This window comes from Eptatretus burgeri, chromosome 5 (genome assembly GCF_056783735.1).
Source record: "Eptatretus burgeri isolate ZD-2024b chromosome 5, Ebu_testis_v1, whole genome shotgun sequence".
Lineage (NCBI taxonomy): Eukaryota > Metazoa > Chordata > Myxini > Myxiniformes > Myxinidae > Eptatretus > Eptatretus burgeri.
Genome location: NC_140965.1, coordinates 654,787 through 680,327, shown reverse-complemented (window position 1 = coordinate 680,327; position 25,541 = coordinate 654,787). Strand labels below are relative to the sequence as shown.

The 25,541-nt window shown below is 42.7% G+C and overlaps 1 protein-coding gene across 1 annotated transcript in view; it reads right to left on the bottom strand.

Annotated features, from left to right (window-relative positions):
* TPH1 (tryptophan hydroxylase 1) overlaps window positions 1-25,541 on the bottom strand; it is a 175,190-nt gene that overhangs the window by 1,970 nt on the left and 147,679 nt on the right. The window contains exons 10-12 of the mRNA XM_085880358.1: window positions 19,445-19,571; window positions 18,818-18,913; window positions 8,847-8,980 (exon numbers count right to left, since the gene is read on the bottom strand). Of these exons, the coding sequence (XP_085736484.1) occupies window positions 8,847-8,980; window positions 18,818-18,913; window positions 19,445-19,571 (357 nt within the window). The remainder of the gene's footprint in view (window positions 1-8,846; window positions 8,981-18,817; window positions 18,914-19,444; window positions 19,572-25,541) is intronic.

Genomic DNA, 25,541 nt, shown 5'->3' with positions numbered 1-25,541 from the left:
CAAGCCCATCCCTCGGAGCACTGCAGTTCGAGCAGAGAGTGGTAGGCTCTTGACAGAGGAGTCTGAAGTGAAGGCCCGCTGGGCCGGTTACTTTGAGGGGTTGTACCAGGCTGATCCCCCAGCTGTCGAGTTGGACGTCAAGGGTGTTACAATCCCTGTTGCTGACCCTCGAATCAACTGTGGTCCACCTTCGCTTGTGGAAACACGGGCTGCGGTGAACCAGTTGAAACGGGGCAAAGCTCCAGGGATCTGTGGCATCCATGCTGAACTTCTCTAGGCTGGTGGAAATGCTGCACTCGTGTCGTTGCATGCAGTTTTGTGCTCTGCCTGGAACAGAGGCATCATCCCAACTGACTGGAAGAGGGGCCTTGTTGTCCCTCTTTGGAAAGGGAAGGGTGATCGCCAAGACTGCAACAACTACCGAGGGGTGACGCTGCTCTCAGTGCCGGGCAAGGTCTTTGCTCGGATAATTCTTGATAGGGTTCGCCACCATCTTCTTGAGCACCAGCGTCCAGAGCAGTCAGGCTTTACACCAAAGAGGTCAACGATTGACCGTATCCTTGCCCTTCGTGTCCTCACCGAACGCAGACGAGAGTTTCGGCAGGGGCTGCTTGCAGCCTGTGTTGATCTCTGTAAAGCGTTCGATTCAGTGAATCGGGATGTCTTCTGGAGGATTCTTGGTCTTCGTGGGGTGCCACCAAAACTGATCGATCTGATGTCTGAACTCTACTCTGGTACTGAGAGTGCTGTGAAGTGTGGTGGTACCATCTCTGACTTATTTCCAGTTGTTACTGGAGTTCGTCAGGGATGTGTACTTGCCCCCACACTTTTCAGCACTTGTATGGACTGGATTTTAGGGAAGATGTCGGAGAGATCAAGTTGCGGTGCATCGTTTGGGAATGTCAAGATCTCGGACCTTGATTTTGCAGACGATGCAGTCATCTTTGCGGAGACTTTAGACATCCTTTTGGGGGCCATCTTGGTGCTGAATGAGGAGTCGGAGCCGCTGGGATTACGGGTTTCTTGGGTCAAAACTAAGATCCAGGCTTTCGGTGACATCTTGGATGCTGCTGTCCTGTCTGTATCTGTTTGTGGTGAGGATGTTGAGGTCGTGGAGAGATTCACTTACCTTGGCAGTGATATTCATGTCTCTGCTGGCTGCGAGTCAGAGGTCAATAGACGTCTGGGTCGGGCCTGGGGAGTCATGGATTCACTGGATCATGGGGTGTGGCGCTGCCGGTACCTGTGCGGGAGGACGAAAGTCCGAGTCTTCAGGTCCTTGGTACTTCCAGTCTTGCTCTATGGGTGCGAGACTTGGACTCTGACCAAGGATCTGAGACGGAGACTTAATTCCTTTGGTACCAGGTGTCTTCGGAGAATCCTTGGCTATCGCTGGTCGGATTTTGTGTCCAACGAGCGGTTGCTGAGAGAGACTCGGATGAGATTTGTTACCTGCATAGTCCGTGAGCATCACTTGCGGCTGTATGGATATGTGGCTCGTTTTCCTGACGTTGATCCTGCTCACCAGATTCTCTCAGCGAGGGAGTCTCATGAGTGGAGGAGGCCAGTGGGCCGACCACGTGCCTCATGGTTGCAGCAGGTTTACCATCATCTCAAGGAGATGGGGATGGGCCTGGCATCTTCCTGGGGGATGGCCAGACGGAGGCCCCTGGAGTACCGGCGGAAAGTGGACGCAGCGACGCGCTGTTCTGGCACATGCTCCCATACCTGACCTGACCTGGGGGGCGGGGAGGGAAGGGGACGCAAATTCTTGATGTAAATGTGTATCGTGTTGTGCCGCCTCCAGGTTGGGGAGGGTATTACAAGTCCCCACCATTTACAGGACAGTATTCCTGTCCCCACTTTTTCCAGTGCAGTGAGGTCGATTGAATTGTAATCAGCAGGTATGTTTTTGCTTCTTGCACGTAACCCGGGTTAATTTTTTTTCCTCCACAGAATTGTCAGTTGCCTCCACACCACCCAAATCAAGGTATGCATCAGAAGAACATGTTGCATGCTTCGAATAAGATCACCCATAGGGCGGATACTCTGGTGGTAAAAATAACAATTGTCATTGTATTTAAATTGTGCTTTTTGCCAGTGGCTACATGGCGATTCGAGAAAGAATGAATGAGAGGGATGGGGCAGGGGAGGGGGTGAAAAGCAGCTACACAGAAGGGTACAAATGAGAATTTGAGGACTTTTTAAGATTCAACAGTCATTGAATTTCTCATTTACATTGGGAGTTTGTTCCAAAGCCTTGAGGCAATTGAAATCGACTGGCCCACAAAGCCAAAATGTGAGAAGGTTCAACAGTTTTGTCTTTTTTGAACTTTGAACAACTAGTGCATGAATCGATACATTGCTTGCGATAGCTGAGAACGGTGGGTGACTCTCACACAATCATGCCAAGTTGATCACATCCAACTCTGATCACTCTGGTGGATGGTACACAGGGTGACTTTATACCTCGGTGGAGGTTCGAACCCAGGCTTGATAACTCGAAGGTCAGCATGCACACCTCCAAGCTATCCTGCTATTGCAGGAAACAGAAACACAGAATAGGGAAATATAGGGTGGGAAATGATGCAGTGATTTTACACTCATTCCTGTAAATAAATACTCAATCATTATGTGAAGAAAATCCACCGGTACAGGAACTTGAAATTGGGTGACTGGAGTGTCAGGTCAATTCAGATTACATCTGTGAATTCATACAGGTACCACATAAACCTGTACTAACCTGTTCCATGGTCGGGTTGTCGGCGATTGACCGTCTCCCCCACCAAGTTTCTTGGTGAGGAGGGTGTATGGATATGGACACCCAGCAGGATGAAGAACAAAACCTGTCAAATGGCGGAGGAGCTCCTTGTTAGCCAATGGCCATCCATATCGAGTGCCCAACTGTGTCTGCGGACATCCTCCTGCAGTTGGGTTACTTCTTATTAGGAGGTTGGTGGCAGGATTTGCACTCCGGCAACCGGAAAACCCTTCATTCCGCAAAACATTCCAGAAGCGTAAAAAAATCTGAAACCCCACTCCATGGGAGTACCTCTTGTGCAGCTTCCCTTCGCAGGGCGGCTCCCCGGGTTACAGGATTGGGGCAAATCCTTCGGGACCCCCAATCTTTGATGATAGAAGGCAAACCATGGGGTCACATTTCCGGGTCAGATTGTGGTAGTGTGTGTCGGAGTGGTGATGAGGTGTCATCCACCAGACGGCGGTCTCCTTGGGTTAACCTGAGGCGGTCCCTTCGGGTGGGTGCCTCGAATGTCCTCTTCCTAAGAGAGGATGATCACCTGTCTCTGTTATCACCTGAGCTCAAGCGTTTGGACATTGGTATTGCAGCATGTTCTGAGGTTTGGGGACCGGATTGCGGTGAGATCATGGTGGATGGTTACACCCACTATTCGTCTGGTCGCTCTGATGGTTACCATGCCCAAGTAGTTGCTGTGGCTGTGTCCAATAAGCTGACTCCCATGATAATTGGGATAATACTGATCAACGAGCGTATTATGAGATGAAGGATTAGTCACTCCTTGGGAGTCATTTCCCTGGTCTCTGTATATGCTCCGACTGAAGCAAGTGAGCTCACTGTGAAGGATTTATTCTATGCCGCACTTGACTCTGTGGTTGATCAGAGTCCCAGATTAAATGTTCTGTTCATCTTGGGGGATTTCAGTGCATCAACTGGCACTGAAATGGATGGTTTTGAGGTATGTGTTGGTCTGCACGGGTCTGGAACCGTGAACCATAACAGCACTAAGTTCTTTGATTTCACAAGATGCCCTGGACTTAGGGCGGCTGGTTCATGGTTTCAGCACCCACAGCCTCATCGCTGGACTTCGCATTCCAACGCTGTTCGTGTGGCAAAAGAGATAGACCATGCGTTCATTGATGGTCGCTTGAGGACTGGACTCTAGGGAAGATGTCAGAGAGATCAAGCTACGTTGCATTGTTTGGGAATGTCAAGCTCTCTGAGCTTGATTTTGGATGTAATGCATTCATCTTTCCGGAGACGCTGGATATCCTGATGGGGCCATCGAGGTGCTGAATGAGGAGTCGGAGCCACTGGGATTACGGGTGTCTGGTCAAAACTAAGATTCAGGCTTTCAATGACATCTTGGATGCTGCTTTCTTATCTGTACCCACTTGTGGTGAGGAGGTTGAGGTCACAGAGAGATTGACTAACCTTGACAGTGATATTCCTGTCTCCACATGTTGTGCACCAGAGGTTTTTGGCATTTGGGTCCTGCCTGGGGAGTCACAGATTCACTGGATCATGGGGTGTGGCACTGTCGGTACCTTTTCCATCGGATGAAAGTCTGTGTCTTTACATCCTTTGTGCTTCCAGTCTTGCTCCATGGATGTGAGATTTGTGCTCTGACTAAGAATCCGAGATGAAGACTTAACTCCTTTGGTGCCGGTCACTTCAGAGAATCACTGACTATAGCTGGTCAGACTTTGTGTCAATGAGTGTTTGCTGAGAGAAACTCACATGAGATTTGTTACTTGTATAGTCCGTGAGCATCTACTGCATCTGTTTGGACATGTGGCTCGTTTTCCTGACGCCGATCCTGCTCACCAGATTCTCTCAGCGAGGGAGTCTTGTGAGTGGAGGAGGCCAATGGGCTGACCTCGTGCCTCATGGTTGCAGCAGGTTGATCGGCATCTCAAGGAGATGGGGATAGGCCAGGCATCTGCCTGGGGGATGGCCAGAGGGAAGCCCCTGGAAATGGCCAGACGGAAGCCTGGAAAGTGGATGCGGCGACATGCTGCTCTGGTGCATGCTCCCATGCCTGACCTACATGAGCACGTGGGGGTGGATGAGGCATGCGTTCATGAGTCATGCAGAGATGGAGAGAGGGGAGAAATGAGAAGCAGACTTTGAGAAGTGTGTTTGGAAGCAAGTACGTGGGATGATTGAACATATTAAAATTTCCGTTTAAGGATTAAATTGATGGGGAGAGGGGAAGAAGAAGTATGTCATTTTTAAATTGTTGTTTGTCCATCATCCGCACAGCGGAAGACATGGTTTTGTAATCACACACACGTGTCTGTCCGGACCTTAACTTTTTTTTTTAAACCATTTAAGCTTTTGTCATCAAATTTTCAACAAAGCTTTGTTTTGAGAATATGGAGAAGACAAGTAAATAATTTTGTTAAAATAATTTTCATCATCATCGCCAGAGGAGAGGGTATTGCATTTGGGTCTGTTTGTTTGTCCGCACAGAACTTTCGTGTTTTTCTCTGCAACCGCTTGTCAGATTGAGATGAAATTTTCACCATTGGTGCGACTACTCATGGAGAATGTTTTCATGATGATAATGACGTCATAGGTCACGTGGTGTGGCAGCCATATTGGGAAAACGGGAAACATTTGGACCGCTGTATCTCTGAAACCGCACCAAGGAAAAAATTGAAACTTGGCACATCGCAAGTACATTGGGAATGTGTGTGATTTTTTTTTTACATCATCGGTGCCCTCGTTATGACGTCATAATTACATATGTAGAATGCCGCGTCTGATCAGTATGAAAATGTTGAGGGTCATTTAGGGATAAAATGGTCCACAGAAAAGAAAAAATCATGATGTCATCGGTCATGTGATTCGGCTCTCTCTCTCTATCGAGTGCAGCCTGTGGCTGCTGGATGCATCATTGGTTGGGACGCGGCTATGCCGCTGATGCGCTGTCCCCCTTACCAGTATACTGGTACTCATTTTGCCGACCTCAGAAGGATGACAGGCTGTCAACCTCCTGGTGTATATTAATTCAGCGGCCAACTGGGCTTGAACTCAGGACCCTAGGATCCCAAGCCACCACCGTAACCTCTAAGCCAACACCAGGCTACATGTGATTCGGCAGCCATATTGTTTAAAAAAAAAAAAACCTTCAAAAATCCTCTCTGAAGTGGCTGAACAAATTGAGGTGTAACTTAACATGACCACCTGTCCATGAGGAACAAAAGGTTCACACAAATGATATCATCGGTCAAATGGTTTGGCAGCCACATTGGATTTATAATAAAACCTATAAAAATACCCCACACAAAATAAGTCCTGACGAGGGTCTGCAATCTCTGCTCTTTGGCTCTTTATGATTATTTCTTTTTATTGTTCGACCTTTTTTTGGCCATTTTTGCTCCATTATTTTTAAACATTTTTTTTCTCAGCAACCGCTTGTCCGAATGACACAAAATTTTCAGAGTTGGAGCAACCCCCCCATGAATAATATTGGTTCATGAGTCAGTAAGTGACCACTATATTCGTTATGTGTGTGTGTCTGTCTGTCTGTCTGTCCCGAGCATAGCTCCGTGGGTTTTGCTCCGATCCTGATAAAATTTGGGTGGGAGGATTATATCATGATCTAGTTGTGTTTTCCTGAGAATGGGCGTGGTGCGCCAATTATGGTGCGCCAACCCCACGGAGCCCGATTTTTCATTTTCGTCCCAAGGTCAAGGTCACAAGGTCACGAACTTAGAAAATGTCAAAAAAATCAATAAATTGGGCATCGAGCTCCTTGGGTTTTCAACTGTTTTGAATGAAAGTTGGTATGCAAGTAGTGCTCTGCGAGTACTCCAACTTTCATCATTAACGTTTTTCCCGATTCCCGCCAGTTTGTCCGTGGCGTCCCCTTCAAGTTTGTTTTTACGCTGATTTCATCAAAGTATGGATAATCGGAGGAATGCGAAATGCCATATAGCCTATATGATGTTATATTGTTCCTGGAATGCTCCAGACGAAGTTTTGCACCAAAGGTCATAATCCTTGACCTTTGACCTTTAAAGTTCATAAAGGTCAAATTTTCAAAGTTGTGGGAATCGAACCGGGTTTTCGACCTTCTTCGACGAACTAACTCCAATAAGCTATAGCACGTATCCTGCTTCCTTATTTTAATGTCCACAACATTGTTTTGTGACCTTTAAAGGTTATGCAAAGGTCAAATTTTGGAAGTTGTTGAACAAAACTGGGTTTTCGACATTTTGCAGCTAATAACCTGTCACTCGTACCACATCATGTTGATCATTTTTATAACTTGGTCAAACATTATCACATTGTCTCATCCTTGACTTCTGAAACAATCTACATCAAATACCGCTTGTGAACCATTGTCGTCTTCAGACTTGTTTTATTTATAATTGTGACATCATAGGTTACGTGATGTGGCAGCCATCTTGGATTAAATGCAAAAAATTAAAGCATTATATCTCTGAAACCCCTGATCGGAAAAATTTGAAACTTGGCACATCTCATTCCACTCCCAATGTGGAATAAATGATTGTGACTATGACGTCATCATTGAAGTGATAGACCAGTCAAAATTATTTTATTTTTTACTTTTTATTTCTCAGCAACCATTTGCCCGATATTTACCCTTGCGATTCAGTATGTCCAGCCTGTAACATTTTTTACCAATTGAGCTTTCATCATCAAATCTTCAACAAACCTTAATTTTGAAATTGTGGAGAACATAAATTAATAAAATGTACAATATTTTCTGTCGTTTTCGTCAAGTTCAGTTTGAGTACAAAGCGGACGTGGACGGGCTTTGCATTTTGAGGTGCTTTCTCATGTCTTCTTTTTTCTTTTTTTGTATTAAACAGAAGTTATAAAGCATGAATTAAAGCAAGGGTGTTGGATAATGCGACAGATAAGGAGACACATCGTGGGCATGGGAAATAGTTGGTGGTGGTGGGGGGGGGGGGGCGGGGGGGAACCAAAAAATTGGTCGGCCCAAAAACGATCTAAGCCTGAAACGGAGGATCAAATTAAATGGGATGAGTACAAAAATACACAGCTGTGAGCACTCAATAAGAAGAACAGACAACAGAAAAAGAGACAATAAAATTTGTGGTGGCACAGTAAATTAAACCAGAATGGTTACTTAGGTTTTTGGAAGTAGATATCTCAGAAGATCAAAAGGTGCCACCATGACCAGGTAACCAGAAATGGTTCATCAATGAGATACTATACTTAAGTACAAAACTCAGCGACGTCAATTTTATTCAATAAATATGTATATGCAAATAGTTATTGGAAAAAAACAAATGTTGGCATTGTTTTGGATTGAGATGAATATCTCATTCTGATAACATTGATGATGCCCTGCAGACAATGATAGTGCAAATAAGAACTGCAGTTAACTCCACAATGTCCGCAGGGATTGTAAGAGTGATTATAACATTTATTAAAGTTGAAAAAGTCTTCCTAAGGCACTTTATATACTATTTGGCATAACCTGTTTCAAAATGATTTTTTACATATTTTGGTTATGGAAAGACTACTACTATTACTTTTCCTAAACCGCCCCAATTATGCCCCCCTTCTTGTGGGGTGAGCCAGGGAACCAATATGTTCTAAGTCTTTCACGAACCGACTGGTTAGGCACGATGTTCAACTGGAGGTGATTTGGGGAGGAACTTGGAATTTGTTCAGGGTGTTAGTAATCTCACCTATTCTTTGCAAAAGACACCATGGGATCTTTAACATCCACCAATTACCAGGGTTGGCAAACATCCTCTGGCTTAACGTCCCATCTGATGGACGGGAAACACATTGATGCAAAGTCCTGCATTCAAAACACCAGGGTGACAGTTTATATCCTTGTTGAGGTTCAAAACCAGGCAAGACACCTCATAGGTCAGTATGCACACCTTTAAGATATCCTGCCAGCCCTGGAAACAAAGACAGAATAGGAAAACAACGGGTAGGGAATTATGCAGTTATTCTACACCTTGTACTAAGGAATGCAGGGAATTCTCAGGTAAAGACTTTAAAGAAGGGATCATGGAAGGAGGAAACATCTTCATTACATGGTACATTTATTATCTAAACTTTGACTTACCTCATCTTTTCTTTGGCATCCTCAAAACTTTCCGATACAAAGTAGCTTTCCTGGAAGGTGGTGACAAGACATTCTTGCTTGCAGACCACCATAGGATCAAATGCCTTTATCCTGGAATTTTCAGAGAGGACATGCTGTTTGGTGAGGGGAAGACCGATAACAAACACAGTTATCATTTCCTGCCTTTCATGAAACAGGAAAATGCAAACATAACATGTGCAGCTACTGCAGTGGGAATAAGGTTGTGTATAGATGAGGGGCAAAATGGTCAACTTCATGCATATCCATCAGCAACAGCAGAATGCTGGAAGCGAGTTGCTTTGCCTCGTTTCTCAAACCAGCTCAGGTTTATGGTCAATTAGTGTTCATGGAAATATATTGGAATTCTCTGATTACAATTATGGCATGAATTGACCAACGTGTTCTTCCAACTTTATGCCAGTGGAGCTTTTCAAGGCAAAATATACAGTGTTGCTTGCTCTGCAAAATGAAGACAACCATCATCACATTGCTCAAACTTTTATCATATCAAGCAAAACTGCCCATCTGTAATGTTATCACAAGGACAGTAGAATCTGGATAATAAGCGTGTGTGCTTATTTTTAGATTTAGTGGAACACAAATATGCGTATTTTCCATATGTGCTTATACGTTGTTAAAACTCCATGACATGTGCTTATATTGGTAAATATGTTCTTCAGATTGGCTGCATTAGATGTCAGTTTTTGCAACATTGCAATTTTAATAGTCGGATAGAAATGGGGGTTCTGAGACAAGCCATTCTCCAATGGCCACTCTCATACAATCACTTACGCTCATTCCACTCGCTCTTGCTCATTTTTGCTCACTATCGTTCATTCACCTGCTCAATGTCGTATCTCAAAACCCTCATTTCTGTTCTGCTTGTGAGAGGGGTTGGTCTTTCACATTATTCACACCTATCATATTTTCATTATACTCAAACAGTGAACCAAAGAATATTTGCTTATGTTCAAATTTAGGGAATAACTTCATTTTCTTATGACACTCATCACTATCGAGTATATTAGGAAATAATATGTTGGAACTTGGTTCTTGGTCTAAGTATCATTGATGAGCAGAGATTAAATGACAGACCTCTATTAATGCTCTTGTCTGAGCATCTCTTGAGCCACATATCATTTTTTTCATAGACCATGCCCATTTTTACCTAAACCACACCCACTTTTCACAAGCCACACCCACTTCTTCCAAAGTCCCGCCCACTTTTGTAAGCCCCACTGACTTACATCATTTCCAGTTAAGTCCTGCCCCACAAGTAAGGCTTGCCTTGGGGAATTTCCCAGGGAAATTCCAAAGGAAATCACACCACCATTCTTATATTAAAGATTGCAACACAGACTGAATTTAAACACATTTTTACTTTTTTTGAGAATGAACTACTGTGCTAATCTCAAATGGGATGACTTTGGAGTTCCTTGGAGTCCTACTACCTGTGCGGAACTAAATCTTCAAATCGATGAAATGGATTCAAACCTCTTATCTATTGGGGTAAGACTTTCTTTTCATATTGACAGTTTGATTTAAACATATATTATAAAATAATTAAATCATAATTATGACGTTATTATTTTCTGAAACAGGAAATTGTATATGAGATGCAAAATTAAAATATTACTTTTGCCACAAGTTGGGGTGAAATTGTTTAATTTGGTTGAAGACCTTGTGAGTGACCAAGACCCACAGAACGAGCTCTACCTTGATGACACAACCAAAGAGTCGCATCTTGGAGACCCACAAAATCCTAAAAAGGAGTTCTACATTGATGGTACTCATTGTTAGTTATCAAAACAATACCGACTGAACAGTTCTACCTTTATGAGCCAGAATACAAGTTTTACCTCGGAGGTTCACAAATTTTGAAAAAAACACAATAAGTAAATGAGTTATCCTTGATGGTTTTAAATATGAAACCTACCTCGGAGACCTCACAAATGTTTTAAATATCAGTAATGAGTTATCCCTTGGAGTCTTGAAAAACTGTTTTTATTGTGAACAATTGGAATGTGAGTTTTGGCTTGATAACTCACAATGTGATACCTATCTTGGAGGCTCAACAGGAATGTGGTTTATACCTTGGAGACTTTGAAAGTTGTTTTTATTTTGGAGACGTGAAATGCCGTTTCTACCAAGAACACTCTTGGGGTTCTAAACCTATCGATGTGGTTCTTTGTTGGATGGTGTATGATGAGAGGTAAGTTCAGTTGATTAGAAATAAATTAAATTAAATGTTATTTAATTCAATATTAGCAAAATAATATGTTTATTTTTCAGCAATATCAAGAAAGTTCTGGGAAGAAAGTGTTGGAAAATTATTTCTCTGCATTTCTACTTCTTCAAACTTGAAAGCCTTGAAACACTGAATTGGAAGAAAAGAGAGAAAGAGAAAGAGAGAGAGAAAGAGAAAGAGAAAGAGAAAGAGAAAGAGAAAGAGAAAGAGAAAGAGAAAGAGAAAGAGAAAGAGAAAGAGAAGAGAAGAGAGAGAGAGAGAGAGAGAGAGAGAGAGAGAGAGAGAGAGAGAGAGAGAGAGAGAGAGAGAGAGAGAGAGAGAGAGAGAGAGAGAGAGAGAGAGAGAGAGAGAGAGAGAGAGAGAGAGAGAGAGAGAGAGAGAGAGAGAGAGAGAGAGAGAGAGAGAGAGAGAGAGAGAGAGAGAGAGAGAGAGAGAGAGATATTATTTTAAAAATATATATTATGTTGGATTTGGGCTGGGTTAGGGTTGGGTTACATTGGGCTTGGGATGGGATGGGTTGGGATTAAAAATGTGAGGGTTAGGGTTGGGTTAGGGAGGGAGTTAGGGTTTTGGACTTATGTAAGAGTTAAGGTTCATTATGCTCCCTACTATATTATCACTCACTCACACACACCAACAAACAGAAGTTAAGCATTGACTGACTTTTCTGTTGAGGATTCTGTGTTTGGGGTTCACAGATTTAAGAACGTTCCCCATTATACACACATTATATATAGTTATTTATTTATTTTTTTAATTTAACACCTCAGCAGATCCCCCCTGCTATACTCCACTGAGGTGTTTCAGTAGAGGATTGTGAAATGTTCACCCATTGCTTACAAGGGAAATATTTGCTGTTTTATCTTTTGTAATTCTTGTGAATAAAATGAACCCAAGATTTCTTCTCTCTAAAAATCATACAATTTTGAAGTCCAAGGAACTATATCTATGACATCAACGATATTAAAAAGTTCATGAGTCCATCTCTTTGGATAACCTTTCTCAAAGTGTGATTTCCACAGATAAATTCTTACAATATCACCAACCTTAAAATTTAGATTTTTTTAGATTAATCTCCTTTTCGTATGTTAATTTTGTCAATGTTTCCGATGGAATTGATTTTGTTGAGGGATGAACTATATTATTGTAATTATCTACAATGTCCTGAATTAAAGATACCCACAAATTAGTTGAGTGAATTTTATATCTAGTCCTCTCTTTCAAAATGTGATTAAAATGCTCAATATCAACCACCTTTCCTTTATTAAAGGCGATGTATAATGTAATACCGTTATCTTTAAGAAAATTAAAAAATGTTTTCCTGTTGAACTTCCCTCATCAGCCCATAACTTCTTTGATTTCCGTTTGCTTTGATTAAATATCTGTTAGAAGGCTAACATAAGAGTATTACCTCTTATTTTTCAAAGGAACAACCCACACATATCTACTCCTCGAATCAATAATGGTTAAAGCACACATATCCCTTATCATTATTGAGTTCAGCAGACCAAATGTAATCAACCCCTTTGGAATAAACCTTCCTTCTTTGAAACTTTGTGATTACTTGGTTGATGTAATTCATCAGCCAAAAGTTTATGAGGAAAATACTCTTCAATCTTAATGACATCATTAGAGTTTAAAAGTTTTTTGAATTTCCAAGCCCAAGTCTCAATTTAGCACTTATCATCTTCTTCATGATGAACCAATAAACTTTTACTCTCAACATTGAATTTCATATAAAACACAAATTATACAACATTTCTCTGGTGTTTTTGTGTTTTTCTTCCAACGACGTGCTATTTCCACAAGTAAAATTATGCTTCATATACACTTCATCAACCATATTTAGAGGTTTCGACCAAGGTTTAGGCTTGTTCGCCTCATCTAATCTTTTATCCAAGTTTGTGCTCGGACCACAGAAAGAATACCCCGGTAAATGTAATTCCATTGGTATTCCAGTTGTAAATTTACTCCCCGTGAAAAACTTTTGAATATTTCCCCCACGTTTTTGTTTGGAGATAAATTTACTCTTTGTAGAGCCACACACCAAACATATCCCTTTTGTGTAACCTTTTTATTTTTACTTTTAACACGAGATATGTTTCGTATCGGTGTTGTTTTTTTTATCCTTTGAGACAATAAATTATTGGGTCATTCCGTGCCAACTCACCTAAATTTCAAAAACCTCCCCAGGTCACCTCCTCAGATTTTGCTGGAAAAATTCTTAAATGTAGATCTATATGGCTCTACCCACCATGCAAAAGATTAGCTTTCAATTCCTCATAGTTTAAAAAACCCTAACAGCCCTAAAAATGCCAAATGTGAAAAACGCATTTTTTTTCAACTTCAAGGGCTTATAATTTTATAATGGATTCCTCTAGAAAGTTAATATTGCAAATATTTACTAACTGGCATCCAAATTTTTCAAATATGGCATCAGATAGCCTCTGGGATGCATATTTCTCACTCTATAGGAAGCTAAAAATGGCTTTTGGGCCAAGACGAGCTAAAATAAGGTGAAACTATAGGAGCCCTCCTGAAAATATGGAACAACTTGAATTTTTTTCCTCATAACACAGTGATTATAGGGTCATTATCTATCCATAGATACATTTTTGTTGGGATAATACAGTTAGGTGATGAATTATAAAAGTTTTACCATAAGCCCTTGCCTCCGAGGGCTCTAAAATGGATCAATTTTGTCCCCTGGTTTGACCATGTGGCTAGGGGTTTAGGATCTTAATTTTTTTTCTAAAGATTGCCTCATATGAGATGACCAATATTTGGTCTACTGACCTCATATTTGGTCTACTGACCAAATAATTTTATCTAACGCCCATGGCTTCATATTAAAATAATTTTTTATTTACATGCACGTTTTTTTTTTTTTTGTATACCTTGGTCGAGGCTCGTATGAGAGCGAACACACAACTCACAGCAAGGAGGCATGAGACAAGAGGGGCGGGAGTGGAAGGGACAAAACATTGGGGAACAGACACATTAGGTGAACTGTGGAAGGGAGAGGGATGGGGATGGGACGGGGAACATGGCGAAGAGAAGATGGACATTACAGGGACTTTCAGGAAGGAAAGCAGGAGAATTGAAGGAAGTGGGCTTGGGTGGATTATCGGGGGTAGAAAAGATCGAGGATTTGGATGGGGGAAGATAAGAGGTGGTGGTGAACAGCTGTTTTGAAAGCCTGGAGGGAAGAATGGGAAAGAATAGAGTGAGGAAGTTTATTCCAAAGGCGGGAAAAAAGAAGAATGAAAGAGTGAAGATGAGCAGTGATTCGTGATTTTGGTAGTTTTACCAGAAGGGGGTTGTTGGTGGACCTTGAGCGCCCTGTGGAAATGTGGTGGGGACAAATCGCAGAGAGAGCAGGGGGGGCAAGGCTGGAGAGGAGCCGGTAGAAGACAAAAAGACCACCGACCAACCTGTGGTGATTGAGTGAGAGGCCCAAAGACTCAGCTTCATTGCGGGAGATGCCGATGATGTTAAATGCCCTGGTTTCGACAGCGTGAAGCCGAGAAAGGTGGAAGGCAGGAGCACCAGCCCAGGGGGAGAGCAGTACTCCATCAGGCTACGGACAAAAGCTTTGTAAGTGGTCAGGAGCTCAAGAGGGCCGAGGAAGGACTTTGCACGACGGAGGATTCCCAGTCGGCGACTGGCTTTTGAGGCGAGGTTGGAAATGTGACTTTCCCAGGAAAGGTCATGGCAGATAGTGAGACCTAGAAGCTTGAAAGAAAAGACTTCTTCCAGAGGATTGTTGAGAAAGTGGATGGGGGGGTTTTGTAAACGGTCCTTTCGAAGAGACATAGTGAGAGTGTGAGATTTGTCTGGATTAAAAGACATGTTCCACGTGTTGGACCAGTTTGTGATTTCATCCAGATCTGCAGTGAGCGAAGAAGCTGCTGCTTGCCGGTCTGAGGGATGACAGATGGTACGGCAGAGGGTGGAGTCGTCGGCAAAGAGAAATAGAGGATTTTCCAGAGTCCGAGAGATCATTGATGAAAACCAGAAAAAGAACAGGGCCCAGAACGCTACCTTGAGGAACTCCAGCCTGCACAGGAAGAGGGGATGAAAGAACTCCATTAAGGGGGACACATTGACTGCGACAGGGGAGGAAATATATGAACCATGAGTGGAGATGGCCTTGGATACCATAGGAAGAGAGTTTGGTGAGCAGGGCAGGGTGCTAGACTGTGTCAAAAGCATGCGATATGTCGAGGGATATGGCTCTGATTTCATGTCTGGCATTGAGGACCTCCATCCATTGTTGGGAGAGCAGAAGCAGCATATCCAGGGTAGAGTGACCTGGTCTGAAACCAAATTGATGATTGGAAATCAAGCCATTGGAGAAGAGGAAGGATTTCATGTCTGAAGCGATGATGGATTCCATCACCTTGCTGATGATTGGGAGAAGGCTGATTGGTCTGTAGTTACAGGGATCTGTTTTTGCACCTTTTTTATGCAGGGCAGTGATGTTAGCAGATTTCCAAGCAGATGGCAGATGACCTTGGGCAAATGAGAGGGTGAATAGAACAGAGAGAGGGTGAGCAAGAGCAGAAGAGCAGGCTTTGAGGACACGTGGACTGATGCCGTCTGGACCGGTTGCAGAATCTGACTCGAGGTTTGAAAGCAAGCTCTCCACCTTGTCAGGAGAATTATTTTTAAATAATTATTCACTTTTTTCATATCCATGAGCTTATAAATCTGAAACTGAACACTCTAGCAAAGTGATACTGCAGATATTTATAAACTGGCATATGAAATTTAAGGATCTGTCATCAGAATGCCTGATAAATGCATAAGTTTCTATCTGTAGGAAGTTGAAAATGCCACTTTGACCAAAAATGGTGAATATGCAGGGGGCATTAACTGAGGTTATGTTACAACTTAGATTATTCTTCTCATAAATTAATAATTATAAGTACATTTTTTTATTCAAAAATAAATTCTTGTAATGATAATCCAAACATATGCTTGGGTTTTAATTTAAAAAAACATGTCCTACAGTTCTCTATTTGAAGTCATTAGTTATGACATACACCACTAGATGGAGTAATGGTCTGTCACAACACTAGGAGCAGCACAGTCAACCTGTCTGTCTGTTTGTCTGTTTGGAGAACAAAGGAGAGGAGGAAACAAAGGAAATGGATGCAGAAAAACCTGGGCCCAGTGGCACAAGTTTGACTAGTAGATGCACTGTTGGAACCAAATTAGACCAGAAGTGTCACAAGACCTATTATACAAGGAAGGTTGGGCTAAAACAAGTTGTTGCTTTGGAGAAGAAGTCACAAGAATTGATTTCATGGAGATCAGGAATTACTTTCAGTTCAGAAGACAGTATTTGCCTTCATCATAATCAAATTCTTATTTGTGACATCACAAGAAATCCAACAAAATGCAATGGAGTATGACCTTGAGAAGCACTTCAGAGCAGCAACAACCATTGCTGGTACACGGTCACACCATGGTTTCCTGCCAATCTCCTCAACACATCTCGAGATGAGAAGGGTTTCTTCTGATGCTGTATCATCAACAGTATGCACAGGACTGGAAACCATACAAGCTCATCTGTTCCAGTTATTAGTCCCAACCCGAACTGAACTGGATGTATACCAGGCTGGGAAATATATTGCTTGTGTTTATGACAGAAAATGGTACATTGGGAACATTGTCACAAGAAATAATGATGAAAATGATGTGTTTGTGAACTTCATGAAGCAAGGAAGGGGTAACACATTCTCATGGCCTCAAGAAAAAAAGAAACATCAATGCTTGGTGCCATTACTCGACATTCTTTGTGTGGTTGAGGCCCCTGACATAAAATCTGGTGGATGTCAGTACCAACTGTCACAGCATGACTTGAAGCATGTTCAAGTCCTGTTTTCTAAGATGTAAAATTCTGTGCCTCTGAGTGCTAGATAATCATGATAATGAATTCATAAAAGATGAAAGGTCATTAAAGAGTTTTCTAAGGGATGGAGAAAATATAAAAATCACTAATATTCTTTGTCTCTGTATATCTGTAAATAAAAAAGCTGCAACTCAACTAATAAAATTTGTTCTAATTTATAATTTGCAATCAATTACGAAAATAATCATTAGCATGTATTTATGAATAAATAACATCCTTATCACTAATGTCTAATAAGAAGCATAATTTAGCCTCATGCACACCCCTGCAAGTTCACCTTGTTTTATACCAAGTGGGCCAAATTGCCATATTTGGCTTCCTAAAACTAGGAGTATGTGCTTTCTAGAGACATTCTGATGCCACAATCTGAAATTTTAAATACCAGTTTATAAAATTCTGCAGTAACTCTTTCCTGGATAGTTCCATTTAAGATTTATAAACTTCTGAATATGAAAAAAGTGAATAATTATAAAAAAACGAGCATGTAAATAATAATTTATTTTACTATGAAGCCATGGGCGTTAGATAAAATTATTCGGTCAGTAGACACATCTCATATGAGGCAATCTTTAGAGAAAAAAAAGAAGATCCTAAACCCCTAGCCACATGGTCAAACCAGGGGACAAAGTTGGTCCATTTTAGAGCCCTCGGAGGCAAGGGCTTATGTTAAAACTTTTATAATTCCTCACCTAACTGTATTATCCCAACAAAAATGTATCTATGGAGAGATAATGACCCTATAATCACTGTGTTATGAGGACAAAATTCTAAGTTGTTCCATATTTTCAGGAGGGCTCCGAGAGTTTCACCTTATTTTAGCTCGTTTTGGCCCAAAAGCCATTTTTAGCTTCCTATAGAGTGAGAAATATGCATCCCAGAAGCTATCTGATGCCATAATTGAAAAATTTGGATGCCAATTAGTAAATATTTGCAATATTAGCTTTCTAGAGGAGTCCATTATAAAATTATAAGCCACTGAAGTTGGAAAAAAAGCGTTTTTCACATTTGGCATTTTTAGGGCCAAATTTCAAAGGTCTCTCGAGATAGATATTTTTTTTTAACTATGAGGAATTGAAAGCTAATCTTTTGCATGGTGGGTAAAGCCATATAGATCTACATTTAAGAATTTTTCCAGCAAAATCTGAGGTGACCTGGGCACCCTTAGGTGAGTTGGCACGGAATGACCCATACATACATACATACATACATACATACATACAAGATGAGAGTTTTAGTAATATATAGATATTGCCCATGACTAGATGGTCTTTCGGGGTTATCAGAGTTTTTTTGGTCCTCAGAGCCTTTTGGGTCCTTGGAGTATTTGGGTTCCCGTGGTTGTGTGGGTCTTTTGGGTCCTCAGCGTCTTTTGAGTCTTCGCGTTCGAGATATTTTGTGTCCTCGGGGTCTTAATGGTCTTTTGGCATCCTCTGGATCTTTTAGGTCCTCGGGGTCTTCGTGGTCTTAATAGGTCTTGGAGTTGGATAGGGTCTAAAGTGTTTTAGGGGTATTGAAGGATCCAATGTAATTCATTTACATACTCCCGTTCCATGCGGCCAAATAGACAAACAGACACAAAGGCAATCCCCTCTCCTTCGGTGAGGGTAATAAGTAGATGGCCCCAGACAGATGTATGATTGATGCTGGACTAGAGAAGGATTTGGTTTTGTAATATGATTCATGCAAATACAGAAGAAAAGAAAAATCAGAGAACAAGGAAGGTTTTGTAACTTTCATTTTTAAAGGAAAATTCTACATGTATGTAGGAGTATCATTACACACCTGCAATTCGCTGATGGATGAGAGCAGGCCGGCACCATATACCCTGAACTGTCCTTCCTGCTTGCATAGTCCAAATTCCACGGTAAAGAAATAACACTAAAAGAGAGAATAGCATATATAGGTGGAAATTATGGTTGGCAATGACCACAAATTTAGAACGAGCAGATACTTCTCCAAAATCAGGGCATTCAAGCTCATCTTGAAGACAAGCGACTCTTTTCAACTACAGAATCACTCTCTTGGCATGATTCATCATATCTGAATGGTACAGAGACTGCAATAACCAGGTAGGAGTTATGCTGGAGAAAAGTAGGCTGAAATTTGGCAATGGTACCAGCACACATTTGTCAAATACTTTTTAACAAAGGTGCCATGGGAATCATTTAGCATCCACAAGCAAGTACTTATAGCCAGCTTTATGTTCCTTCACAAAGAATGGTGTACCGAAAAGTGCAACACCATGCCTGAAAAGCATCAGAGCTACAGTTTTCAGTCAAATCCTTTTCCATTAATGGTCAAACATAGGTTATGCAGTTCAATAATGAGTATGCAGACAACCTCTAAGTTATGCCATTAGTCTAAGTAGATGTAAGCATTAAACAAGAATAGTCATTGCTCATCAACTACCGTGGCAAGATTCTTTACGTCTTCATCAGAAGCTCCAAGAGAGGCAAGCCCGAGCTCCTGGCTGAACTGAGCAAAGCTTGGCTCTGCAAGCAGTGGCACGTGTCCCAAAAGCTCATGGCAGGTGTCCCTGCACATTCAGATCAAGGGACAAGGATTCATGGCACAGTCCTTGAAAGAAAATAAACACGATATGAAAGTAGAACAAATGGTCAATCAGTTCGATCTCAACAGTGCCACACACACACAGTTCCTGCAGTGTGGTTCAGTCATGGACAACAGTTTTAGACTTCTCTATTAAAGGGAAGTTAAACACAGGACAAAGCAAAACTTTTGACTTGTTCTTTGGAAAGAGTAGGGTGAAGAAGTCGGGGGTGGCAGAGAATGTGGGAAAATAGGGAGTATGGGAAATTGGGGAGGAAAATATATTTTATGGGCCAAAAGGGAATGGAAGGAGAAAGGTATCACAAATTGTGGGATGATCACTTGTTCAAAGTTAATCGCCAATCGCCGAAGAGCGATTATATAATGTGGATCAAAACTTCATCACAAGTGTCTAAATAACAAAGAAACTTCAACAGGTCGGTGAGGGCGTGTTTAAAAGTGTGTTTAAGACGTTGAAACAAGCATTGCATGGCTTATAATTATTGGTATATACATAGGATGGTGTGCTTGGACTAGCTCAAGAGGAGGCAGAAGAGAATAGGAATAGGCCCCATTCACCGATTGCAGCATCTCCACCACATGTTTTTTGCATGTCGAGTTTCTTCTCATGAGATAGTGCCTTTGCCTTCGACTTCATCCTCCTCCGGAGTTCTGAGAGATCCTTGGCAGAAGATTTTGGGCACTCTGGGAAATGGGCCGTCATCCTTTTTCAAATGTCTTCCCATGCGAGCTGCCTTTTCATATTTGCACCTGTGTCACTTCTCCTGTCTTGGATTGTTCCTTGCTCAACCTTGAATACTTCGATTAAACCCGTTCATTGCTCAAATGAAAAATTGTCAGGGAGGCTGGACTAGAGAATGTCACATGAGGGATGTCACAGCAGAGGGTGGAATCATCAGTAAAGGGATGAAGAGGATTTTCCAGTCAGAGAGATCATTGATGAAGATTCGGCATCTTCTTCTTGTGTATGGCAACTTGGCTGCTGGGTAGCTTTCATTTTGTTGGGGTGCAACTATGCTGCTGATGCTGTGCCCCTATACCAGTACACTGCTACTCATTTCGTTGACCTCAGGAGGATGACAGGCTGAGTCAACCTCACCTGGTGTTAATTCAGCAGCCAACAGGGCTTGAACACATGACCCTAAAATCCCAAGCCACCACCTTAACCACTAAGCCAACACCATGCTTATAGATTAGGCATAGAATGGGGCCAAGAACACTGCTTTGGGGGCAGTCCAGCCTTGAAAGGGAGAGGAGAAGAAAGGATTCCGTTGAGAGCCACACATTGTCTCTGAGAGTGGAGGAAGTCAGTAATCCAAGAGTGGAGTTGGCCTTGGATTCCATCGGCAGACAGTTTGGAAAGTGAGCCGGGATGCCAGACTGCATCGAAAGCTCGAGATATGTTCAGACAAACGTCCTTGATCTTATGTCTGACATTGAGCACCTTCATCCATTGTTAGGAGAGTAGAAGCAGCACGTCCAAGGTAGAGTGACATGGACTAAATGTGAATTGATCCAAGAGGTCATCATTGGAGAAAAGGAATGATTTTATGTCAACTGCGATGATGGATTTGATGACCTTGCTGATGATTGGAAGAAAGCTAATAGGTTTGTCATTAAGAGGATACGTTTCTGCACCTTTTTTATGCAATGCGGCAATGTTGGCTAATTTACAGGGTGATGTAAGATGACCGAGGGTAAATGAGAGGGTGAAAAGGGCAGAGGAAGGATGTGCAAGAGCAGCAGAGCAGGTTTTTAGCACTTGTGAGTTGATGCCATCGGTCCAGTTGCAGAACCAAGTGTCAATGGTTGCCAGAAACTTCTCTGTTTTCTCAGGTGTAAAAGACAGAGTTTGGGAGCAGTTGGGTGTGAGAGAGAAGAGAGAGAAGAGAGAGAAGAAGAGAGAGAAGAAGAGAGAAGAAGAGAGAGAAGAAGAGAGAGAAGAAGAGAGAGAAGAGAAGAGAGGGAAGAGAGGGAAGAGAGGGAAAGAGGGAAGAGAGGGAAGAGAGGGAAGAGAGGGAAAGAGAGGGAAGAGAGGGAAGAGAAAGAGAAAGAGAAAGAGAAAGAGAAAGAGAAAGAGAAAGAGAAAGAGAAAGAGAAAGAGAAAGAGAAAGAGAAAGAGAAAGAGAAAGAGAAAGAGAGAGAGAGAGAGAGAGAGAGAGAGAGAGAGAGAGAGAGAGAGAGAGAGAGAGAGAGAGAGAGAGAGAGAGAGAGAGAGAGAGAGAGAGAGACTGAGACAGAGACTGAGAGAGAGAGACAGAGAGAGAGACAGAGAGAGAGACTGAGAGAGAGAGACAGAGAGAGAGAGAGAGAGAGAGAGACTGAGAGAGACAGAGACAGAGACAGAGAGAGAGACTGAGACAGAGACAGAGAGAGAGACTGAGAGAGAGAGACAGAGAGAGAGACAGAGAGAGAGACTGAGAGAGACAGAGACAGAGACAGAGAGAGAGACTGAGACAGAGACAGAGAGAGAGACTGAGAGAGACAGAGACAGAGACAGAGACAGAGACAGAGACAGAGACAGAGACAGAGACAGAGACAGAGAGAGAGAGAGAGAGAGAGAGAGAGAGAGAGAGAGAGAGAGAGAGAGAGAGAGAGAGAGAGAGAGAGAGAGAGAGAGAGAGAGAGAGAGAGAGAGAGATATATTGAGACAAGATTTGGAGGCAAACACAGAATTGAGGCATTTGGCCTTCTCTCTAGCACACTTGGCTGTGGTGCCATTTGAGGAGAGAGAAGGGATGGAAGGGGGGCATATGCCAGAGACAGACTTAAGACACCACCAGGTTTTAGAGGAAGGAGACATGTTTGAAAGTTCAATATTAAGGTTGGACAGAAATTGCTTTCTGGCTCTCCTCAGAGTAGAAACACTTGCTGTGGGCTTTGCAAAATGACCTGAGGTTGCCTCCGGTCAGATTTGCCTTCCAGGAGGAGAATGCAGGTTGCTTCAAGGCAACTGCTGCACCACAGGATTCGGTGTCCCATGGGTGGGAGGATGAGTATGATAACTGAAGATAAGATGGAATGAATCTGTGCATAAGGGAGAGCTGGTTTCTGTGGAATAATTCCCAGGCTAAGTTAATATGAGGGGTGGTAGATATAGGAGACAAGTCCCAAAGTGAGATGGCATCTTGCAGTCCATGGCAGTTTGCCTGAGTAAACTGCCAGACTTGCCAGCACTGACAATAGCCATAGAGATGTGGACCTTCACAAACACATAATCAGATTAATTAATTGGAGCAGAGGAACAGCAGAAGACATTGGCAGGGATGTTTGCCATCACTGAGTTCAGAAGGTAGGATTTGTCATTGGGAGAAATCCAGGTGGGAAAGTTTACAGATTGAGTCCATCCCATGGATGCATAGAAGTCCTTTTCAGCAGTGCCATGACTGGTGAGAGAGGTACTTAGGGTCCTGAGTTCAACACCCATTTGTGTCGTGACAATTGAATTCACCACATATGTGAATTGAAGGGAGAGTTGCGATGAATGCTTAAAAGTTTGTCCATGTTATCAGAGATGTAGATGGAGTCGTTGTTTGGAGGATGGGACAACACATAGATGAACATGAGGTTGGAGTGGAGGGGAAGTCACAGCCAGAGATACTCCTGGGGTTTGGGAGGTGTAAGAACAGTGCATGGAGAGTGAGAAATAGAGTTGCTGATAAATGGTGCGACTCCGCCTACAGGATAGGGTCCAGGTCGATCAAACCGGAGGAGACGATAGCCAGGGCAGACACTAAGAAATCAGGGGTGTCTTGTGAGAGAAAGGCTTTGTCCTGTGGAAGGAAGGATTTTTGGTCTTGCACCCTCTGCATTCTCTTGGATCTGTCCTTCCCTGGCTTGTACAGCACACCAATGGTCTGCCATTTAACCCTCTTATTATTATTAAGCTCCCAAAATCCAGGCTCAATGCTCATTTCCACTCATTTGTTCCTTTTTTTCTCACCTAGGAACCAAATTTCCCATTCAGTTCAGTGCTATGATTCCTTCTGGGGTTTCAACGCAGCTGTTCACCACTACCTCAGGCTGGTGTTGGCTTAGTGGTTAGGGTGGTAGCTTGGGATCCTCGGGTCCTGAGTTTGAGCCCCGTTGGCCACTGAATTAACACGAGAGGGTTGACTCAGCATGTCCTCCTTCCGAGGTCGGTGAAATGAACACCAGTATACTGGTAATAGGGGCACTGCATCATCGGCATAGCCGTGCCCCTAACTAATGATACAACCAGCAGCCAAAAAGGCAGCACACTATGGCAACCACTACCCCAGGTTATCCCCCTTCCATACCCATGATGTCTTCAGCCCCCAAATGGCCCCACTCCAAAGCACTACCCTTTTCCAGGTTATTGTGATTTTTCCCACTCTCACTCACCTCTTTTTGTTTTTTTTCGTTGTCGGTTGGTTTGTTCCTTTTCTGTTTCATCCCTGCTTTCCCCTTCCTCTCCTTGCTGTGTTGGAGTTGTGCACAGTGTTCACTGTCATGTGTTCTTCTCCCCTCTTCTTGCTATCACTCACACTCTCACTTCTATTTTGCTATTGGTGTTTCCCTCTCTCAATTTTGTTCCCTTCCATTCTGCTCTAGCTCTTCCACGAGCATCGATCATGCAAACAAAAAGAAGAGTTTTGGAGAATAGGTGCACATGGACATCTGCTGTACTAAATTGGAATAGTGGTCACATCGAACACATCTTTACATGAAACAAAATTTGGATTTTCCGCTTCATCGTCATACCAGGTTTTTGTTTGTGTAATTAATAGTTCATAAGTAAGTGTTTAAAATCAAAGCTTTGATGTGGAACATTCTGGGTATGTTGTACTTCTCTTCATTCACATAATTTGTTAAAATGTCGAAAACAGGATAGAGCTGAGAAGTTGCACACTTGTCTTTGAGCTATCTAGTCGGAGTTTGATTTCCAACCTGACTCTAAATTGTCATCCTGGTGTTTCACAGGCAGGATGCTGCAGCAGAGAGTGCGCCATCCCTTGGATGGGATGTGAAGCTGAGGACCTATTGGCAGAATTGATTGCTGATGGATTTGAAAGGTCCCCTTGTGTCTTTCGATAAAGATTTGGTGAGTTAACTGCACCTTGGTGAAATGCTAAATTCCTGGCCTCAACAGCTATCGGGATAATGCTTGTTACCATCTACTGGTAGCCACTGAGGCATTTTCTTTGTGCTTGAAGGGTTCCATCAAAGGACAGAAAAACAGAATGGAAACTTTAAGGGGTAGGATATACAGGGTGTTCCAAAAAGACCCAAACAACTTTGGTTGTTAATATATTTCGAACCATAAATGATACAACAATACCTTTGGTTTATATGATACATAAACTCATAGTTTTGTGCACACCATCAATACACTTCAATGTGAACTCTGTTGCACACAGGACATGAAGGCAGCACACGAGTTATGGCCATGGTCGGCTCAGCATGTTTGTGTCCACCAGTACGCATGCACCTGTGATCCAAGAATGAAGATCCTGCAGGTTTGCCACCTTGGTGTTGAAGACATCTTCTATGACAAACCCCCACAGAAAAAAAAATCAAGGAGGTTATGTCTGGTCATCATGGAGGCCATGCGGTTGGTCCGTCTCGGCCAATCCAGCGACCTGGAAATTTTTCATTCAGGACGGCTCGAACGACTCAGGCCCATTGAGGGGGAGTTCCGTCCTGTTGAAAAATGATAGTGGATTGCAGATCTTCATTCTGTGGGAAGGCGAATCCTTCAAACATGTTCATGTAAATTGTTGAGGTCGCTGTATCCTCCGCAAAGACAAACGGACCCACCAAGTGGTCATGGAGAAGGCCACACCACACATTGACCTTTGGACTGCCACGTATGTGTTCAATGACCACGTGGGGGTTTTCAGAGCCCCAGATCCTCACATTGTGCCGGTCGACCTTCCTCGATCCATGAAAGCAAGCTTCGTCTGTGAACATG